This window comes from Telmatherina bonti, assembly GCF_933228915.1.
Source record: "Telmatherina bonti genome assembly, chromosome: 19".
Taxonomy (NCBI): Eukaryota; Metazoa; Chordata; class Actinopteri; order Atheriniformes; family Telmatherinidae; genus Telmatherina; species Telmatherina bonti.
Window position 1 is genome coordinate 3,645,592 of NC_136617.1, and position 25,409 is coordinate 3,671,000.

At 41.6% G+C, this 25,409-nt stretch overlaps 2 protein-coding genes across 2 annotated transcripts in view; one reads left to right on the forward strand and one right to left on the reverse strand.

The window, feature by feature from the left end:
* kiaa0319l (KIAA0319-like) overlaps positions 1-665 on the reverse strand; it is a gene marked incomplete at its 5' end in the record, with an annotated part of 24,840 nt that extends 24,175 nt beyond the window's left edge. Inside the window, one exon of the mRNA XM_079259229.1 lies at positions 452-665. Within this exon, the coding sequence (XP_079115355.1) occupies positions 452-665 (214 nt within the window). The remainder of the gene's footprint in view (positions 1-451) is intronic.
* A 1,339-nt stretch (positions 666-2,004) lies between these two features.
* Positions 2,005-25,409, forward strand: part of LOC306770372 (uncharacterized protein) — a gene marked incomplete at its 5' end in the record, with an annotated part of 127,393 nt that continues 103,988 nt past the window's right edge. Inside the window, one exon of the mRNA XM_079259231.1 lies at positions 2,005-2,107. Coding sequence (XP_079115357.1) covers positions 2,005-2,107 — 103 coding nt within the window. The remainder of the gene's footprint in view (positions 2,108-25,409) is intronic.

Here is a 25,409-nt window from a genome sequence, read left to right on the forward strand (position 1 = left end):
GCTGCGATGGCCGGAGAAAGGTTCCGTCCAGATGCGCTGAGCTGCTGCGATGGCAGTAGAAAGGTTCCGCCAGGTGCGCTGAGCTGCTGCGATGGCCGGAGAAAGGTTCCGTCCAGATGCGCTGAGCTGCTGCGATGGCCGGAGAAAGGTTCCGTCCAGATGCGCTGAGCTGCTGCGATGGTCGTGCAAAAGGTTTGATGAGGCTCTGCAAACATCAATTTTATCTTGTGACCCTTCAAGCTGTTTCCTCTGTGAGTTCACTTAGCTAAAAAGCCCAACATCATAAAGATGATGCAGGTATTAATATAAATCAGCTGTTTGTGATCAGCAGTGTGTTTTTTGATGAGTTCTGCAGAACACTCCATCTGCTGTGTTTGGGTTCTGCTGGGACCTGCAGCACCCAGCAGGGTCCACCAACATGTGACGTTAGGAGTGTAGTTATGACACAAACCTTCCCGGTTCTTCTGCAGCTTGGATCGTAAGCTCAAGTCCAAATAGAACTCCTCACCTGTGCCGTCAGCTGGATCCGGCCAATCAGGGACACGGTACCGCTTCTTTAGAGATGGTTTTTTCCCTGTTTGTGGATGGAAACTCGCCCACAAGCCTCTTTTCCTTCTCACCAAAGGAGAGCTGGAGTCGAACTGGGCCTTTCCAAGACACAACATGTTCAGAGACTCTAATTCGCGGCCCCGGCCTCCTGATCACAGACAATCCTCTGCTTGTGTGGTGTCTCTGCACAAGTTCAACTGTATGTTAAAGGTCCTTCCCAACCAGATGAACCCGTCTCTGTCCCGATATCTGCAGCAGTCAGTGACTTGCTTCGGGCTTCAGTGCTCTTCTGTGGAAGTGATCATGAGATGTGGACTCCCTTCGGCCCCGTGAGGCTCCACATCATGCTGACGTTATGTTCCTGGAGCTCTTTCAGAAGCAACGTCTTCCAGGAACGGTTCTGCCTGGGAAACATCAGGAAAGTCTGAATCTAGTCTGGTGTTTGCAGGTCATCACCAGATGCTGCAGCCATACGGACCTTAATGGATGTGGAAGTGATGCTTTGGCCTGATAAATGATGATATCATTTTCAGCAGGACTTAATGGAAGCTGATGGAGCACGAACGGAAGGGCTGTCAGCGGCGTTTAAAGGCTCCTCAGCGAGCGCCGTCTCTCTGTGGTTTTAATCAGCAGCTGTTTAGTCACTAATCAGATAAGACGGTTTAGGGTGTAACCCATATTGATCAGTGGCCCCTGACCAGACCTAACTCTGACCCGGGTTAGGGTTGCTCTGACCTGTCTGAAAACGGGCCGAAACCGCCAGAATCTTAGAAGTGTAAAAGAGACGTGACGTCTAAACAGAGATAATGAAGTTGAAGTCATACAAACAACCATATGGACCAGTTCAAACCAGCTGGAACTGGGCAAAATCTGTAGCAGTAAAGTCATGTTGTTTGTGACAGAAGTTTTGCTTAGTTTTTAAAGATCCAGACACAAAAAAGACAATATAAACACGTGTTTATTGTTTGTTGTATAAACAGCTTTCCTGTCTCACTGCGTTCGCTTTGAGTTATAATCCATCAGCAAGGATGCGTTTGATTCGTCCTAAGATTTCCACAGAAAGGTTTTCAGTCTTTGTGACAAGCGTGAGGAGACATTGCGTGCAGCGACGTGATGGACCATCATGCATTGCAGCTGGAGGCAGCAGCTCAGCTTGAGGCGAACAAACTAAAAAAATCAAAATTCTGTGCACAATATTTCATATTGTCGACAGTGAAAGGTTCGATTAGCCGTGTGAAGAGGAACCAGGAAGCACAATTATTATTATTTCATAACAGAAAATAATAACTAAATAATTGTCTATAATAGTCCATAATTCCTCTGCTGTGTTGTGGTTGTGTGCACGTTTGTGCATGTGAGGGTCCTCTGTTTGGACTTCTAGCTTCTTTTGACAGAACAGACGTGAGAAGTCAGCTGATTAACAAGCTGCCGTTAAAACTTGTCCTTACGTCGTTGATGGCGTTTCTGTTCCTGGAGGACCAGACGAAGACCAAGCCTGAGGCTGGACGCTCGTACACGTGGGTGCAGAGGAACCAGGGTGGTGCTGAAGATCCTCTATGTTAATAATCCTGTTTGCAGAAGTTCAGTTATAAAAGCGAGACACATTTTACAGATCCGAGCTGTGCAGCTGGCGCTTGGAGACGACGGTGCAGAAAACACAGGAATCAGAAGCAGATAAACTCAGTTTAACATCATCAGAAGTAGATTTGCTCTTTTAAAAGTGTGGGAAGTACTTTTATAATAAAATAGAATGTTTAAGTCTGTCTGTTCCCTCACAGCAGCGTCTCATGGAAACGTTATCATGGATATGTTTTCACCAGCGTTTATCTGATAATGTTCACAACAATGTTGTCCCAGGTTTACGTCCACATCATTTCAAGCCAGTTCATACATAACCTATAATAGAAACCAACTGATTGCATCGAGTCATGACTTGGATCCAATCCCCCATCCTGAGCTGCATGAGGCGACAGTGGGAAGGAAAAAACTCCCCTTTAACAGGAAGAAAACCTCCGGCAGAACCCGGCTCAGGGAGGGCAGCCATCTGCCTCGACTGGTTGGGGTGGAGAGGACAGGAAAGACAGATCAACATGTACAACTGCACTTATTCAGGAAGACCTGCGGAAAAAAGGAGAAATAAGTTAGAGACAACAATATTGGCATATATTTATACATTAATATATTAGAGAAATAGAGCGAGGTACTTCTCAGTGCATCAGGTAACATCCCCATTGCTACATAAGTAATGGATGGCTAGACTACCCATAACTATAAGAGCAATGAGCAGAACCTGGACAGTTGGGTCCCGAACATGCAGACTCCAACTCAGGAGATGCTCATATCCTAACTATAAGAATCATGGAAAAGGAAGGTTTATCTGCATATAACTCCACAATAAATGGTGAGAAAATCCAGAATAAGTTCCCAACAGGTTTTCCATTCTGGATACTACCATCCAGAACAGGAACAACATTCTGGATACTACCATCCAGAACAGGAAAAACGTTCCGATACTGCCATCCAGAACAGGAAAAACGTTCCGGATACTACCATCCAGAACAGGAACAACGTTCTGGATACTACCATCTAGAACAGGAACAACGTTCTGGATACTACCATCTAGAACAAGAACAATGTTCTGGATACTACTATCTAGAACAGGAACAACGTTGTGGATACTACCATCTTGAACAAGAACAACGTTCTGGATACTACCATCTAGAACAGGAACAACGTTCTGGATACTACCATCTAGAACAAGAACAACGTTCTGGATACTACCATCCAGAACAGGAACAACGTTCTGGATACTACCATCTAGAACAAGAACAACGTTCTGGATACTACCATCTAGAACAAGAACAACGTTCTGGATACTACCATCTAGAACAAGAACAACATTCTGGATACTACCATCCAGAACAGGAACAACGTTCCGATACTACCATCTAGAACAAGAACAATGTTCTGGATACTACCATCTAGAACAAGAACAACATTCTGGATACTACCATCCAGAACAGGAACAACGTTCCGATACAGCCATCCAGAACAGGAACAACGTTCCGATACAGCCATCCAGAACAGGAAAAACGTTCCGGATACTACCATCTAGAACAGGAACAACGTTCTGGATACTACCATCTAGAAAAGGAACAACGTTCTGGATACTACCATCCAGAACAGAAAAAACATTCCGGATACTACCATCTAGAACAAGAACAATGTTCTGGATACTACCATCTAGAACAAGAACAACGTTCTGGATACTACCATCCAGAACAGGAAAAACATTCCGATACTGCCATCCAGAACAGGAAAAACGTTCCGGATACTACCATCTAGAACAAGAACAATGTTCTGGATACTACAATCTAGAACAAGAACAACGTTCTGGATACTACCATCTAGAACAAGAACAACGTTCTGGATACTACCATCTAGAACAGGAACAACGTTTTGGATACTACCATCCAGAACAGGAACAACGTTCTGGATACTACCATCTAGAACAAGAACAACGTTCTGGATACTACCATCTAGAACAAGAACAACGTTCTGGATACTACCATCTAGAACAGGAACAACATGCTGGATACTACCATCTAGAACAAGAACAACGTTCTGGATACTACCTTTCAGAACAGGAACAACGTTCTGGTAACTACCATCCAGAACAGGAAAAACGTTCCGGATACTACCATCCAGAACAGGAAAAACATTCCGATACTGCCATCCAGAACAGGAACAACTTTCTGGATACTACCATCTAGAACAAGAACAACGTTCTGGATACTACCATCTAGAACAAGAACAACATTCTGGATACTACCATCCAGAACAGGAACAACGTTCCGATACTACCATCTAGAACAAGAACAATGTTCTGGATACTACCATCTAGAACAAGAACAACATTCTGGATACTACCATCCAGAACAGGAAAAACGTTCCGATACTGCCATCCAGAACAGGAAAAACGTTCCGGATACTACCATCCAGAACAGGAACAACGTTCTGGATACTACCATCTAGAACAGGAACAATGTTCTGGATACTACCATCTAGAACAAGAACAATGTTCTGGATACTACTATCTAGAACAGGAACAACGTTGTGGATACTACCATCTTGAACAAGAACAACGTTCTGGATACTACCATCTAGAACAGGAACAACGTTCTGGATACTACCATCTAGAACAAGAACAACGTTCTGGATACTACCATCCAGAACAGGAACAACGTTCTGGATACTACCATCTAGAACAAGAACAACGTTCTGGATACTACCATCTAGAACAAGAACAACGTTCTGGATACTACCGTCTAGAACAAGAACAACATTCTGGATACTACCATCCAGAACAGGAAAAACGTTCCGGATACTACCATCTAGAACAGGAAAAACGTTCCGGATACTACCATCTAGAACAAGAACAACGTTCTGGATACTACCATCTAGAACAAGAACAACGTTCTGGATACTACCATCCAGAACAGGAAAAACATTCCGATACTGCCATCCAGAACAGGAACAACGTTCCGATACTACCATCTAGAACAAGAACAATGTTCTGGATACTACCATCTAGAACAAGAACAACATTCTGGATACTACCATCCAGAACAGGAAAAACGTTCCGATACTGCCATCCAGAACAGGAAAAACGTTCCGGATACTACCATCCAGAACAGGAACAACGTTGTGGATACTACCATCTTGAACAAGAACAACGTTCTGGATACTACCATCTAGAACAGGAACAACGTTCTGGATACTACCATCTAGAACAAGAACAACGTTCTGGATACTACCATCCAGAACAGGAACAACGTTCTGGATACTACCATCTAGAACAAGAACAACGTTCTGGATACTACCATCTAGAACAAGAACAACGTTCTGGATACTACCGTCTAGAACAAGAACAACATTCTGGATACTACCATCCAGAACAGGAACAACGTTCCGATACTACCATCTAGAACAAGAACAATGTTCTGGATACTACCATCTAGAACAAGAACAACATTCTGGATACTACCATCCAGAACAGGAACAACGTTCCGATACAGCCATCCAGAACAGGAAAAACATTCCGGATACTACCATCTAGAACAGGAAAAACGTTCCGGATACTACCATCTAGAACAGGAACAACGTTCTGGATACTACAATCTAGAAAAGGAACAACGTTCTGGATACTACCATCCAGAACAGAAAAAACATTCCGGATACTACCATCTAGAACAAGAACAATGTTCTGGATACTACCATCTAGAACAAGAACAACGTTCTGGATACTACCATCCAGAACAGGAAAAACATTCCGATACTGCCATCCAGAACAGGAAAAACGTTCCGGATACTACCATCTAGAACAAGAACAATGTTCTGGATACTACCATCTAGAACAAGAACAACGTTCTGGATACTACCAACTAGAACAGGAACAACATGCTGGATACTACCATCTAGAACAAGAACAACGTTCTGGATACTACCTTTCAGAACAGGAACAACGTTCTGGTAACTACCATCCAGAACAGGAAAAACGTTCCGGATACTACCATCTAGAACAGGAAAAACGTTCCGGATACTACCATCTAGAACAAGAACAACGTTCTGGATACTACCATCTAGAACAAGAACAATGTTCTGGATACTACCATCCAGAACAGGAAAAACATTCCGATACTGCCATCCAGAACAGGAACAACTTTCTGGATACTACCATCTAGAACAAGAACAACGTTCTGGATACTACCATCTAGAACAAGAACAACATTCTGGATACTACCATCCAGAACAGGAACAACGTTCCGATACTACCATCTAGAACAAGAACAATGTTCTGGATACTACCATCTAGAACAAGAACAACATTCTGGATACTACCATCCAGAACAGGAAAAACGTTCCGATACTGCCATCCAGAACAGGAAAAACGTTCCGGATACTACCATCCAGAACAGGAACAACGTTCTGGATACTACCATCTAGAACAGGAACAACGTTCTGGATACTACCATCTAGAACAAGAACAATGTTCTGGATACTACTATCTAGAACAGGAACAACGTTGTGGATACTACCATCTTGAACAAGAACAACGTTCTGGATACTACCATCTAGAACAGGAACAACGTTCTGGATACTACCATCTAGAACAAGAACAACGTTCTGGATACTACCATCTAGAACAAGAACAACGTTCTGGATACTACCATCTAGAACAAGAACAACATTCTGGATACTACCATCCAGAACAGGAACAACGTTCCGATACTACCATCTAGAACAAGAACAATGTTCTGGATACTACCATCTAGAACAAGAACAACATTCTGGATACTACCATCCAGAACAGGAACAACGTTCCGATACAGCCATCCAGAACAGGAAAAACGTTCCGGATACTACCATCTAGAACAGGAAAAACGTTCCGGATACTACCATCTAGAACAGGAACAACGTTCTGGATACTACCATCTAGAAAAGGAACAACGTTCTGGATACTACCATCCAGAACAGAAAAAACATTCCGGATACTACCATCTAGAACAAGAACAATGTTCTGGATACTACCATCTAGAACAAGAACAACGTTCTGGATACTACCATCCAGAACAGGAAAAACATTCCGATACTGCCATCCAGAACAGGAAAAACGTTCCGGATACTACCATCTAGAACAAGAACAATGTTCTGGATACTACCATCCAGAACAGGAACAACGTTCTGGATACTACCATCTAGAACAAGAACAACGGTCTGGATACTACCATCTAGAACAAGAACAACGTTCTGGATACTACCATCTAGAACAAGAACAACATTCTGGATACTACCATCCAGAACAGGAAAAACGTTCCGGATACTACCATCTAGAACAGGAAAAACGTTCCGGATACTACCATCTAGAACAAGAACAACTTTCTGGATACTACCATCTAGAACAGGAACAACGTTCTGGATACTACCATCCAGAACAGGAAAAACATTCCGATACTGCCATCCAGAACAGGAACAACTTTCTGGATACTACCATCTAGAACAAGAACAAGGTTCTGGATACTACCATCTAGAACAAGAACAACATTCTGGATACTACCATCCAGAACAGGAACAACGTTCCGATACTACCATCTAGAACAAGAACAATGTTCTGGATACTACCATCTAGAACAAGAACAACATTCTGGATACTACCATCCAGAACAGGAAAAACGTTCCGATACTGCCATCCAGAACAGGAAAAACGTTCCGGATACTACCATCCAGAACAGGAACAACGTTCTGGATACTACCATCTAGAACAGGAACAACGTTCTGGATACTACCATCTAGAACAGGATCAACGTTCTGGATACTACCATCTAGAACAAGAACAATGTTCTGGATACTACTATCTAGAACAAGAACAACGTTGTGGATACTACCATCTTGAACAAGAACAACGTTCTGGATACTACCATCTAGAACAGGAACAACTTTCTGGATACTACCATCTAGAACAAGAACAACGTTCTGGATACTACCATCCAGAACAGGAACAACGTTCTGGATACTACCATCTAGAACAAGAACAACGTTCTGGATGCTACCATCTAGAACAAGAACAACGTTCTGGATACTACCATCTAGAACAAGAACAACATTCTGGATACTACCATCCAGAACAGGAACAACGTTCCGATACTACCATCTAGAACAAGAACAATGTTCTGGATACTACCATCTAGAACAAGAACAACATTCTGGATACTACCATCCAGAACAGGAACAACGTTCCGATACAGCCATCCAGAACAGGAAAAACGTTCCGGATACTACCATCTAGAACAGGAAAAACGTTCCGGATACTACCATCTAGAACAGGAACAACGTTCTGGATACTACTATCTAGAAAAGGAACAACGTTCTGGATACTACCATCCAGAACAGAAAAAACATTCCGGATACTACCATCTAGAACAAGAACAATGTTCTGGATACTACCATCTAGAACAAGAACAACGTTCTGGATACTACCATCCAGAACAGGAAAAACATTCCGATACTGCCATCCAGAACAGGAAAAACGTTCCGGATACTACCATCTAGAACAGAACAATGTTCTGGATACTACAATCTAGAACAAGAACAACGTTCTGGATACTACCATCTAGAACAAGAACAACGTTCTGGATACTACTATCTAGAACAGGAACAACGTTTTGGATACTACCATCCAGAACAGGAACAACGTTCTGGATACTACCATCTAGAACAAGAACAACGTTCTGGATACTACCATCTAGAACAAGAACAACGTTCTGGATACTACCATCTAGAACAAGAACAACGTTCTGGATACTACCATCTAGAACAAGAACAACGTTCTGGATACTACCATCTAGAACAAGAACAACGTTCTGGATACTACCATCTAGAACAAGAACAACATTCTGGATACTACCATCCAGAACGGGAACAACATTCTGGATACTACCATCCAGAACAGGAACAACATTCTGGATACTACCATCCAGAACAGGAACAACATTCTGGATACTACCATCCAGAACAGGAACAACATTCTGGATACTACCATCCAGAACAGGAACAACGTTCTGGATACTACCTTCTAGAACAAGAACAACGTTCTGGATACTACCATCTAGAACAAGAACAACATTCTGGATACTACCATCCAGAACAGGAACAACGTTCCGATACTACCATCTAGAACAAGAACAATGTTCTGGATACTACCATCTAGAACAAGAACAACATTCTGGATACTACCATCCAGAACAGGAACAACGTTCTGGATATTACCATCCAGAACAGGAACAACGTTCCGATTCTAACGTCCAGAACAGGAAAAACGTTCTGGATACTACCATCCAGAACAAGAACAACGTTCTGGATACTACCATCTAGAACAAGAACAATGTTCTGGATACTACTATCTAGAACAGGAACAACGTTGTGGATACTACCATCTTGAACAAGAACAACGTTCTGGATACTACCATCTAGAACAGGAACAACGTTCTGGATAATACCATCTAGAACAAGAACAACGTTCTGGATACTACCATCCAGAACAGGAACAACGTTCTGGATACTACCATCTAGAACAAGAACAACGTTCTGGATACTACCATCTAGAACAAGAGCAACAATCTGGATACTACCATCCAGAACAGGAACAGCGTTCCGATACTACCATCTAGAACAAGAGCAATGTTCTGGATACTACCATCTAGAACAAGAACAACATTCTGGATACTACCATCCAGAACAGGAAAAACGTTCCGATACAGCCATCCAGAACAGGAAAAACGTTCCGGATACTACCATCTAGAACAGGAACAACGTTCCGGATACTACCATCTAAAACAGGAAAACGTTCCGGATACTACCATCTAAAACAGGAACAACGTTCCGGATACTATCATCCAGAACAGGAAAAACATTCCGGATACTACCATCTAGAACAGGAACAACGTTCTGGATACTACCATCTAGAACAAGAACAATGTTCTGGATACTACTATCTAGAACAGGAACAACGTTGTGGATACTACCATCTTGAACAAGAACAACGTTCTGGATACTACCATCTAGAACAGGAACAACGTTCTGGATAATACCATCTAGAACAAGAACAACGTTCTGGATACTACCATCCAGAACAGGAACAACGTTCTGGATACTACCATCTAGAACAAGAACAACATTCTGGATACTACCATCTAGAACAAGAGCAACAATCTGGATACTACCATCCAGAACAGGAACAACGTTCCAATACTACCATCTAGAACAAGAACAATGTTCTGGATACTACCATCCAGAACAGGAACAACGTTCCGATACTACCATCTAGAACAAGAACAATGTTCTGGATACTACCATCTAGAACAAGAACAACATTCTGGATACTACCATCCAGAACAGGAACAACGTTCCGATACAGCCATCCAGAACAGGAAAAACGTTCCGGATACTACCATCTAGAACAGGAAAAACGTTCCGGATACTACCATCTAGAACAGGAACAACGTTCTGGATACTACTATCTAGAAAAGGAACAACGTTCTGGATACTACCATCCAGAACAGAAAAAACATTCCGGATACTACCATCTAGAACAAGAACAATGTTCTGGATACTACCATCTAGAACAAGAACAACGTTCTGGATACTACCATCCAGAACAGGAAAAACATTCCGATACTGCCATCCAGAACAGGAAAAACGTTCCGGATACTACCATCTAGAACAGAACAATGTTCTGGATACTACAATCTAGAACAAGAACAACGTTCTGGATACTACCATCTAGAACAAGAACAACGTTCTGGATACTACTATCTAGAACAGGAACAACGTTTTGGATACTACCATCCAGAACAGGAACAACGTTCTGGATACTACCATCTAGAACAAGAACAACGTTCTGGATACTACCATCTAGAACAAGAACAACGTTCTGGATACTACCATCTAGAACAAGAACAACGTTCTGGATACTACCATCTAGAACAAGAACAACGTTCTGGATACTACCATCTAGAACAAGAACAACGTTCTGGATACTACCATCTAGAACAAGAACAACATTCTGGATACTACCATCCAGAACGGGAACAACATTCTGGATACTACCATCCAGAACAGGAACAACATTCTGGATACTACCATCCAGAACAGGAACAACATTCTGGATACTACCATCCAGAACAGGAACAACATTCTGGATACTACCATCCAGAACAGGAACAACGTTCTGGATACTACCTTCTAGAACAAGAACAACGTTCTGGATACTACCATCTAGAACAAGAACAACATTCTGGATACTACCATCCAGAACAGGAACAACGTTCCGATACTACCATCTAGAACAAGAACAATGTTCTGGATACTACCATCTAGAACAAGAACAACATTCTGGATACTACCATCCAGAACAGGAACAACGTTCTGGATATTACCATCCAGAACAGGAACAACGTTCCGATTCTAACGTCCAGAACAGGAAAAACGTTCTGGATACTACCATCCAGAACAAGAACAACGTTCTGGATACTACCATCTAGAACAAGAACAATGTTCTGGATACTACTATCTAGAACAGGAACAACGTTGTGGATACTACCATCTTGAACAAGAACAACGTTCTGGATACTACCATCTAGAACAGGAACAACGTTCTGGATAATACCATCTAGAACAAGAACAACGTTCTGGATACTACCATCCAGAACAGGAACAACGTTCTGGATACTACCATCTAGAACAAGAACAACGTTCTGGATACTACCATCTAGAACAAGAGCAACAATCTGGATACTACCATCCAGAACAGGAACAGCGTTCCGATACTACCATCTAGAACAAGAACAATGTTCTGGATACTACCATCTAGAACAAGAACAACATTCTGGATACTACCATCCAGAACAGGAAAAACGTTCCGATACAGCCATCCAGAACAGGAAAAACGTTCCGGATACTACCATCTAGAACAGGAACAACGTTCCGGATACTACCATCTAAAACAGGAAAACGTTCCGGATACTACCATCTAAAACAGGAACAACGTTCCGGATACTATCATCCAGAACAGGAAAAACATTCCGGATACTACCATCTAGAACAGGAACAACGTTCTGGATACTACCATCTAGAACAAGAACAATGTTCTGGATACTACTATCTAGAACAGGAACAACGTTGTGGATACTACCATCTTGAACAAGAACAACGTTCTGGATACTACCATCTAGAACAGGAACAACGTTCTGGATAATACCATCTAGAACAAGAACAACGTTCTGGATACTACCATCCAGAACAGGAACAACGTTCTGGATACTACCATCTAGAACAAGAACAACATTCTGGATACTACCATCTAGAACAAGAGCAACAATCTGGATACTACCATCCAGAACAGGAACAACGTTCCAATACTACCATCTAGAACAAGAACAATGTTCTGGATACTACCATCCAGAACAGGAAAAACATTCCGGATACTACCATCTAGAACAAGAACAATGTTCTGGATACTACCATCTAGAACAAGAACAATGTTCTGGATACTACCATCTAGAACAAGAACAACGTTCTGGATACTACCATCTAGAACAAGAACAACGTTCTGGATACTACAATCTAGAACAAGAACAACGTTCTGGATATTACCATCCAGAACAGGAACAACGTTCTGATACTACCATCCAGAACAGGAAAAACGTTCCGGATACTACCATCCAGAACAAGAACAACGTTCTGGATACTACCATCCAGAACAAGAACAACGTTCTGGATACTACCATCCAGAACAAGAACAACTTTCTGGATACTACCATCCAGAACAAGAACAACGTTCTGGATACTTCCATCTAGAACAAGAACAGCGTTCTGAATACTACCATCTAGAACAAGAACAACGTTCTGGATACTACCATCTATAACAAGAACAACGTTCTGGACATTACCATCCAGAACAGGAACAACATTCTGGATACTACCATCCAGAACAGGAACAACGTTCCGATACTACCATCCAGAACAGGAAAAACGTTCCGGATACTACCATCTAGAACAAGAACAATGTTCCGGATACTTCCATCTAGAACAAGAAAAACGTTCTGGATACTACCATCCAGAACAAGAACAACGTTCCGGATACTAACATCTAGAACAAGAACAATGTTCTGGATACTACCTTCTAGAATAAGAAAAACGTTCTGGATACTACCATCCAGAACAAGAACAACGTTCCGGATACTACCATCTAGAACAAGAACAATGTTCTGGATACTACCATCTAGAACAAGAACAACGTTCTGGATATTACCATCCAGAACAGGAACAACGTTCCGATTCTACCATCCAGAACAGGAAAAACGTTCTGGATACTACCATCCAGAACAAGAACAACGTTCCGGATGCTACCATCTAGAACAAGAACAACGTTCTGGATACTACCATCTAGAACAAGAACAACGTTCTGGATACTACCATCTAGAACAGGAACAACGTTTTGGATACTACCATCCAGAACAGGAACAACATTCTGGATACTACCATCTCGAACAAGAACAACGTTCCGGATACTACCATCTAGAACAAGAACAATGTTCTGGATACTACCTTCTAGAACAAGAAAAACGTTCTGGATACTACCATCCAGAACAAGAACAACGTTCCGGATACTACCATCCAGAACAAGAACAACGTTCCGGATACTACCATCTAGAACAAGAACAATGTTCTGGATACTACCATCTAGAACAAGAACAACGTTCTGGATATTACCATCCAGAACAGGAACAACGTTCCGATTCTACCATCCAGAACAGGAAAAACGTTCTGGATACTACCATCCAGAACAAGTACAACGTTCCGGATGTTACCATCTAGAACAAGAACAACGTTCTGGATACTACCATCCAGAACAAGAACAATGTTTTGGATACTACTATCTAGAACAGGAACAACGTTGTGGATACTACCATCCAGAACAAGAACAATGTTCTGGATAGTACTATCTAGAACAGGAACAACGTTCTGGATACTACCATCTAGAACAAGAACAACGTTCTGGATACTACCATCTAGAACAAGAACAATGTTCTGGATACTACTATCTAGAACAGGAACAACGTTGTGGATACTACCATCTTGAACAAGAACAACGTTCTGGATACTACCATCTAGAACAGGAACAACGTTCTGGATAATACCATCTAGAACAAGAACAACGTTCTGGATACTACCATCCAGAACAGGAACAACGTTCTGGATACTACCATCTAGAACAAGAACAACGTTCTGGATACTACCATCTAGAACAAGAGCAACAATCTGGATACTACCATCCAGAACAGGAACAACGTTCCGATACTACCATCTAGAACAAGAACAATGTTCTGGATACTACCATCTAGAACAAGAACAACATTCTGGATACTACCATCCAGAACAGGAAAAACGTTCCGATACAGCCATCCAGAACAGGAAAAACGTTCCGGATACTACCATCTAGAACAGGAACAACGTTCCGGATACTACCATCTAAAACAGGAAAACGTTCCGGATACTACCATCTAAAACAGGAACAACGTTCCGGATACTATCATCCAGAACAGGAAAAACATTCCGGATACTACCATCTAGAACAGGAACAACGTTCTGGATACTACCATCTAGAACAAGAACAATGTTCTGGATACTACTATCTAGAACAGGAACAACGTTGTGGATACTACCATCTTGAACAAGAACAACGTTCTGGATACTACCATCTAGAACAGGAACAACGTTCTGGATAATACCATCTAGAACAAGAACAACGTTCTGGATACTACCATCCAGAACAGGAACAACGTTCTGGATACTACCATCTAGAACAAGAACAACGTTCTGGATACTACCATCTAGAACAAGAGCAACAATCTGGATACTACCATCCAGAACAGGAACAACGTTCCGATACTACCATCTAGAACAAGAACAATGTTGTGGATACTACCATCTAGAACAAGAACAACATTCTGGATACTACCATCCAGAACAGGAAAAACGTTCCGATACAACCATCCAGAACAGGAAAAACGTTCCGGATACTACCATCTAGAACAGGAACAACGTTCTGGATACTACCATCTAGAACAGGGACAACGTTCTGGATACTACCATCCAGAACAGGAAAAACATTCCGGATACTACCATCTAGAACAAGAACAATGTTCTGGATACTACCATCTAGAACAAGAACAATGTTCTGGATACTACCATCTAGAACAAGAACAACGTTCTGGATACTACCATCTAGAACAAGAACAACGTTCTGGATACTACAATCTAGAACAAGAACAACGTTCTGGATACTACAATCTAGAACAAGAACAACGTTCTGGATATTACCATCCAGAACAGGAACAACGTTCTGATACTACCATCCAGAACAGGAAAAACGTTCCGGATACTACCATCCAGAACAAGAACAACGTTCTGGATACTACCATCCAGAACAAGAACAACGTTCTGGATACTACCATCCAGAACAAGAACAACTTTCTGGATACTACCATCCAGAACAAGAACAACGTTCTGGATACTACCATCTAGAACAAGAACAGCGTTCTGAATACTACCATCTAGAACAAGAACAACGTTCTGGATACTACCATCTATAACAAGAACAACGTTCTGGACATTACCATCCAGAACAGGAACAACATTCTGGATACTACCATCCAGAACAGGAACAACGTTCCGATACTACCATCCAGAACAGGAAAAACGTTCCGGATACTACCATCTAGAACAAGAACAATGTTCCGGATACTTCCATCTAGAACAAGAAAAACGTTCTGGATACTACCATCCAGAACAAGAACAACGTTCCGGATACTAACATCTAGAACAAGAACAATGTTCTGGATACTACCTTCTAGAATAAGAAAAACGTTCTGGATACTACCATCCAGAACAAGAACAACGTTCCGGATACTACCATCTAGAACAAGAACAATGTTCTGGATACTACCATCTAGAACAAGAACAACGTTCTGGATATTACCATCCAGAACAGGAACAACGTTCCGATTCTACCATCCAGAACAGGAAAAACGTTCTGGATACTACCATCCAGAACAAGAACAACGTTCCGGATGCTACCATCTAGAACAAGAACAACGTTCTGGATACTACCATCTAGAACAAGAACAACGTTCTGGATACTACCATCTAGAACAGGAACAACGTTTTGGATACTACCATCCAGAACAGGAACAACATTCTGGATACTACCATCTCGAACAAGAACAACGTTCCGGATACTACCATCTAGAACAAGAACAATGTTCTGGATGCTACCTTCTAGAACAAGAAAAACGTTCCGGATACTACCATCTAGAACAGGAAAAACGTTCTGGATACTACCATCCAGAACAAGAACAACGTTCCGGATGCTACCATCTAGAACAAGAACAACGTTCTGGATACTACCATCTAGAACAAGAACAACGTTCTGGATACTACCATCTAGAACAGGAACAACGTTTTGGATACTACCATCCAGAACAGGAACAACATTCTGGATACTACCATCTCGAACAAGAACAACGTTCCGGATACTACCATCTAGAACAAGAACAATGTTCCGGATACTACCATCCAGAACAAGAACAACGTTCCGGATACTACCATCTAGAACAAGAACAATGTTCTGGATACTACCATCTAGAACAAGAACAACGTTCTGGATATTACCATCCAGAACAGGAACAACGTTCCGATTCTACCATCCAGAACAGGAAAAACGTTCTGGATACTACCATCCAGAACAAGTACAACGTTCCGGATGTTACCATCTAGAACAAGAACAACGTTCTGGATACTACCATCCAGAACAAGAACAATGTTCTGGAAAGTAATATCTAGAACAGGAACAACGTTGTGGATACTACCATCCAGAACAAGAACAATGTTCTGGATAGTACTATCTAGAACAGGAACAACGTTCTGGATACTACCATCCAGAACAGGAAAAACGTTCCGATACAGCCATCCAGAACAGGAAAAACGTTCCGGATACTACCATCTAGAACAGGAACAACGTTCCGATTCTACCATCCAGAACAGGAAAAACGTTCTGGATACTACCATCCAGAACAGGAAAAACGTTCCGGATGCTACCATCTAGAACAAGAACAATGTTCCGGATACTACCATCTAGAACAAGAACAATGTTCTGGATACTACCATCTAGAACAAGAACAACGTTCTGGATATTACCATCCAGAACAGGAACAACGTTCCGATTCTACCATCCAGAACATGAAAAACGTTCTGGATACTACCATCCAGAACAAGTACAACGTTCTGGATACTACCATCTAGAACAGGAACAACGTTTTGGATACTACTATCCAGAACAGGAAAACGTTCCGGATACTACCATCTAAAACAGGAACAACGTTCCGGATACTATCATCCAGAACAGGACAAACATTCCGGATACTACCATCTAGAACAGGAACAACGTTCTGGATACTACCATCTAGAACAAGAACAATGTTCTGGATACTACTATCTAGAACAGGAACAACGTTCTGGATACTACCATCTTGAACAAGAACAACGTTCTGGATACTACCATCTAGAACAGGAACAACGTTCTGGATAATACCATCTAGAACAAGAACAACGTTCTGGATACTACCATCCAGAACAAGAACAACGTTCTGGATACTACCATCTAGAACAAGAACAACGTTCTGGATACTACCATCTAGAACAAGAACAACAATCTGGATACTACCATCCAGAACAGGAACAACGTTCCGATACTACCATCTAGAACAAGAACAATGTTCTGGATACTACCATCTAGAACAAGAACAATGTTCTGGATACTACCATCTAGAACAAGAACAACATTCTGGATACTACCATCCAGAACAGGAAAAACGTTCCGATACAGCCATCCAGAACAGGAAAAACGTTCCGGATACTACCATCTAGAACAGGAACAACGTTCTGGATACTACCATCTAGAACAGGGACAACGTTCTGGATACTACCATCCAGAACAGGAAAAACATTCCGGATACTACCATCTAGAACAAGAACAATGTTCTGGATACTACCATCTAGAACAAGAACAATGTTCTGGATACTACCATCTAGAACAAGAACAACGTTCTGGATACTACCATCTAGAACAAGAACAACGTTCTGGATACTACAATCTAGAACAAGAACAACGTTCTGGATATTACTATCCAGAACAGGAACAACGTTCTGATACTACCATCCAGAACAGGAAAAACGTTCCGGATACTACCATCCAGAACAAGAACAACGTTCTGGATACTACCATCCAGAACAAGAACAACGTTCTGGATACTACCATCCAGAACAAGAACAACGTTCTGGATACTACCATCTAGAACAAGAACAGCGTTCTGAATACTACCATCTAGAACAAGAACAACGTTCTGGATACTACCATCTATAACAAGAACAACGTTCTGGACATTACCATCTAGAACAAGAACAACGTTCTGGATATTACCATCCAGAACAGGAACAACGTTCCGATTCTACCATCCAGAACAGGAAAAACGTTCTGGATACTACCATCCAGAACAAGTACAACGTTCCGGATGTTACCATCTAGAACAAGAACAACGTTCCGGATACTACCATCCAGAACAGGAAAAACGTTCCAGATACTACCATCTAAAACAGGAACAACGTTCCGGATACTATCATCCAGAACAGGAAAAACATTCCGGATACTACCATCTAGAACAAGAACAACGTTCTGGATACTACCATCTAGAACAAGAACAACGTTCCGGATGTTACCATCTAGAACAAGAACAACGTTCCGGATACTACCATCCAGAACAGGAAAAACGTTCCAGATACTACCATCTATAACAAGAACAACGTTCTGGACATTACCATCCAGAACAGGAACAACATTCTGGATACTACCATCCAGAACAGGAACAACGTTCCGATACTACCATCCAGAACAGGAAAAACGTTCCGGATACTACCATCTAGAACAAGAACAATGTTCCGGATACTTCCATCTAGAACAAGAAAAACGTTCTGGATACTACCATCCAGAACAAGAACAACGTTCCGGATACTACCATCTAGAACAAGAACAACGTTCTGGATACTACCTTCTAGAATAAGAAAAACGTTCTGGATACTACCATCCAGAACAAGAACAACGTTCCGGATACTACCATCTAGAACAAGAACAATGTTCTGGATACTACCATCTAGAACAAGAACAATGTTCTGGATATTACCATCCAGAACAGGAACAACGTTCCGATTCTACCATCCAGAACAGGAAAAACGTTCTGGATACTACCATCCAGAACAAGAACAACGTTCCGGATGCTACCATCTAGAACAAGAACAACGTTCTGGATACTACCATCTAGAACAAGAACAACGTTCTGGATACTGCCATCTAGAACAGGAACAACGTTTTGGATACTACCATCCAGAACAGGAACAACATTCTGGATACTACCATCTCGAACAAGAACAACGTTCCGGATACTACCTTCTAGAACAAGAAAAACGTTCTGGATACTACCATCCAGAACAAGAACAACGTTCCGGATACTACCATCCAGAACAAGAACAACGTTCCGGATACTACCATCCAGAACAAGAACAACGTTCCGGATACTACCATCTAGAACAAGAACAATGTTCTGGATACTACCATCTAGAACAAGAACAACGTTCTGGATATTACCATCCAGAACAGGAACAACGTTCCGATTCTACCATCCAGAACAGGAAAAACGTTCTGGATACTACCATCCAGAACAAGTACAACGTTCCGGATGTTACCATCTAGAACAAGAACAACGTTCCGGATACTACCATCCAGAACAGGAAAAACGTTCCAGATACTACCATCTAAAACAGGAACAACGTTCCGGATACTATCATCCAGAACAGGAAAAACATTCCGGATACTACCATCTAGAACAAGAACAACGTTCTGGATACTACCATCTAGAACAAGAACAACGTTCTGGATACTACCATCTAGAACAGGACCAACGTTTTGGATACTACCATCCAGAACAGGAACAACATTCTGGATACTACCATCTCGAACAAGAACAACGTTCCGGATACTACCATCTAGAACAAGAACAATGTTCTGGATACTACCTTCTAGAACAAGAAAAACGTTCTGGATACTACCATCCAGAACAAGAACAACGTTCCGGATACTACCATCCAGAACAAGAACAACGTTCCGGATACTACCATCCAGAACAAGAACAACGTTCCGGATACTACCATCTAGAACAAGAACAATGTTCTGGATACTACCATCTAGAACAAGAACAACGTTCTGGATATTACCATCCAGAACAGGAACAACGTTCCGATTCTACCATCCAGAACAGGAAAAACGTTCTGGATACTACCATCCAGAACAAGTACAACGTTCCGGATGTTACCATCTAGAACAAGAACAACGTTCCGGATACTACCATCCAGAACAGGAAAAACGTTCCAGATACTACCATCTAAAACAGGAACAACGTTCCGGATACTATCATCCAGAACAGGAAAAACATTCCGGATACTACCATCTAGAACAAGAACAAAGTTCTGGATACTACCATCTAGAACAAGAACAACGTTCCGGATACTACCATCCAGAACAGGAAAAACGTTCCAGATACAACCATCTAAAACAGGAACAACGTTCCGGATACTATCATCCAGAACAGGAAAAACATTCCGGATACTACCATCTAGAACAAGAACAAAGTTCTGGATACTACCATCTAGAACAGGAACAACGTTCTGGATACTACCATCTAGAACAAGAACAACGTTCTGGATACTACCATCTAGAACAAGAACAACGTTCTGGATACTACCATCTAGAACAAGAACAACGTTCTGGATACTACCATCTAGAACAAGAACAACGTTCTGGATACTACCATCTAGAACAAGAACAACGTTCTGGATACTACCATCCAGAACAAGAACAACGTTCCGGATACTATCATCCAGAACAGGAAAAACATTCCGATACTACCATCTAGAACAGGAACAACGTTCTGGATACTACCATCTAGAACAAGAACAACGTTCTGGATACTACCATCCAGAACAAGAACAATGTTCTGGATACTACTATCTAGAACAGGAACAACGTTGTGGATACTACCGTCTTGAACAAGAGCAACGTTCTGGATACTACCATCTAGAACAGGAACAACGTTCTGGATACTACCATCTAGAACAAGAACAATGTTCTGGATACTACTATCTAGAACAGGAACAACGTTGTGGATACTACCATCTTGAACAAGAACAACGTTCTGGATACTACCATCTAGAACAGGAACAACGTTCTGGATACTACCATCCAGAACAGGAACAACGTTCTGGATACTACCATCCAGAACAAGAACAATGTTCTGGATACTACTATCTAGAACAAGAACAACGTTCTGGATACTACCATCTAGAACAAGAACAACATTCTGGATACTACCATCTAGAACAAGAACAACATTCTGGATACTACCATCTAGAACAAGAACAACGTTCCGGATACTACCATCCAGAACAGGAAAAACGTTCCAGATACTACCATCTAAAACAGGAACAACGTTCCGGATACTATCATCCAGAACAGGAAAAACATTCCGGATACTACCATCTAGAACAAGAACAAAGTTCTGGATACTACCATCTAGAACAAGAACAACGTTCCGGATACTACCATCCAGAACAGGAAAAACGTTCCAGATACTACCATCTAAAACAGGAAAAACGTTCTGGATACTACCATCCAGAACAAGTACAACGTTCCGGATGTTACCATCTAGAACAAGAACAACGTTCTGGATACTACCATCCAGAACAAGAACAATGTTCTGGATACTACTATCTAGAACAGGAACAACGTTGTGGATACTACCATCCAGAACAAGAACAATGTTCTGGATAGTACTATCTAGAACAGGAACAACGTTCTGGATACTACCATCCAGAACAGGAAAAACGTTCCGATACAGCCATCCAGAACAGGAAAAACGTTCCGGATACTACCATCTAGAACAGGAACAACGTTCCGATTCTACCATCCAGAACAGGAAAAACGTTCTGGATACTACCATCCAGAACAGGAAAAACGTTCCGGATGCTACCATCTAGAACAAGAACAATGTTCCGGATACTACCATCTAGAACAAGAACAATGTTCTGGATACTACCATCTAGAACAAGAACAACGTTCTGGATATTACCATCCAGAACAGGAACAACGTTCCGATTCTACCATCCAGAACAGGAAAAACGTTCTGGATACTACCATCCAGAACAAGTACAACGTTCCGGATGCTACCATCTAGAACAAGAACAACGTTCTGGATACTACCATCTAGAACAAGAACAACGTTCTGGATACTACCATCTAGAACAGGAACAACGTTTTGGATACTACTATCCAGAACAGGAAAACGTTCCGGATACTACCATCTAAAACAGGAACAACGTTCCGGATACTATCATCCAGAACAGGACAAACATTCCGGATACTACCATCTAGAACAGGAACAACGTTCTGGATACTACCATCTAGAACAAGAACAATGTTCTGGATACTACTATCTAGAACAGGAACAACGTTGTGGATACTACCATCTTGAACAAGAACAACGTTCTGGATACTACCATCTAGAACAGGAACAACGTTCTGGATAATACCATCTAGAACAAGAACAACGTTCTGGATACTACCATCCAGAACAAGAACAACGTTCTGGATACTACCATCTAGAACAAGAACAACGTTCTGGATACTACCATCTAGAACAAGAACAACAATCTGGATACTACCATCCAGAACAGGAACAACGTTCCGATACTACCATCTAGAACAAGAACAATGTTCTGGATACTACCATCTAGAACAAGAACAACATTCTGGATACTACCATCCAGAACAGGAAAAACGTTCCGATACAGCCATCCAGAACAGGAAAAACGTTCCGGATACTACCATCTAGAACAGGAACAACGTTCTGGATACTACCATCTAGAACAGGGACAACGTTCTGGATACTACCATCCAGAACAGGAAAAACATTCCGGATACTACCATCTAGAACAAGAACAATGTTCTGGATACTACCATCTAGAACAAGAACAATGTTCTGGATACTACCATCTAGAACAAGAACAACGTTCTGGATACTACCATCTAGAACAAGAACAACGTTCTGGATACTACAATCTAGAACAAGAACAACGTTCTGGATATTACTATCCAGAACAGGAACAACGTTCTGATACTACCATCCAGAACAGGAAAAACGTTCCGGATACTACCATCCAGAACAAGAACAACGTTCTGGATACTACCATCCAGAACAAGAACAACGTTCTGGATACTACCATCCAGAACAAGAACAACGTTCTGGATACTACCATCTAGAACAAGAACAGCGTTCTGAATACTACCATCTAGAACAAGAACAACGTTCTGGATACTACCATCTATAACAAGAACAACGTTCTGGACATTACCATCCAGAACAGGAACAACATTCTGGATACTACCATCCAGAACAGGAACAACGTTCCGATACTACCATCCAGAACAGGAAAAACGTTCCGGATACTACCATCTAGAACAAGAACAATGTTCCGGATACTTCCATCTAGAACAAGAAAAACGTTCTGGATACTACCATTCAGAACAAGAACAACGTTCCGGATACTACCATCTAGAACAAGAACAATGTTCTGGATACTACCATCTAGAACAAGAACAACGTTCTGGATATTACCATCCAGAACAGGAACAACGTTCCGATTCTACCATCCAGAACAGGAAAAACGTTCTGGATACTACCATCCAGAACAAGTACAACGTTCCGGATGTTACCATCTAGAACAAGAACAACGTTCCGGATACTACCATCCAGAACAGGAAAAACGTTCCAGATACTACCATCTAAAACAGGAACAACGTTCCGGATACTATCATCCAGAACAGGAAAAACATTCCGGATACTACCATCTAGAACAAGAACAACGTTCTGGATACTACCATCTAGAACAAGAACAACGTTCTGGATACTACCATCTAGAACAGGACCAACGTTTTGGATACTACCATCCAGAACAGGAACAACATTCTGGATACTACCATCTCGAACAAGAACAACGTTCCGGATACTACCATCTAGAACAAGAACAATGTTCTTGATACTACCTTCTAGAACAAGACAAACGTTCTGGATACTACCATCCAGAACAAGAACAACGTTCCGGATACTACCATCCAGAACAAGAACAACGTTCCGGATACTACCATCCAGAACAAGAACAACGTTCCGGATACTACCATCTAGAACAAGAACAATGTTCTGGATACTACCATCTAGAACAAGAACAACGTTCTGGATATTACCATCCAGAACAGGAACAACGTTCCGATTCTACCATCCAGAACAGGAAAAACGTTCTGGATACTACCATCCAGAACAAGTACAACGTTCCGGATGTTACCATCTAGAACAAGAACAACGTTCCGGATACTACCATCCAGAACAGGAAAAACGTTCCAGATACTACCATCTAAAACAGGAACAACGTTCCGGATACTATCATCCAGAACAGGAAAAACATTCCGGATACTACCATCTAGAACAAGAACAAAGTTCTGGATACTACCATCTAGAACAAGAACAACGTTCCGGATACTACCATCCAGAACAGGAAAAACGTTCCAGATACTACCATCTAAAACAGGAACAACGTTCCGGATACTATCATCCAGAACAGGAAAAACATTCCGGATACTACCATCTAGAACAAGAACAAAGTTCTGGATACTACCATCTAGAACAGGAACAACGTTCTGGATACTACCATCTAGAACAAGAACAACGTTCTGGATACTACCATCTAGAACAAGAACAACGTTCTGGATACTACCATCTAGAACAAGAACAACGTTCTGGATACTACCATCTAGAACAAGAACAACGTTCTGGATACTACCATCTAGAACAAGAACAACGTTCTGGATACTACCATCCAGAACAAGAACAACGTTCCGGATACTATCATCCAGAACAGGAAAAACATTCCGATACTACCATCTAGAACAGGAACAACGTTCTGGATACTACCATCTAGAACAAGAACAACGTTCTGGATACTACCATCCAGAACAAGAACAATGTTCTGGATACTACTATCTAGAACAGGAACAACGTTGTGGATACTACCGTCTTGAACAAGAG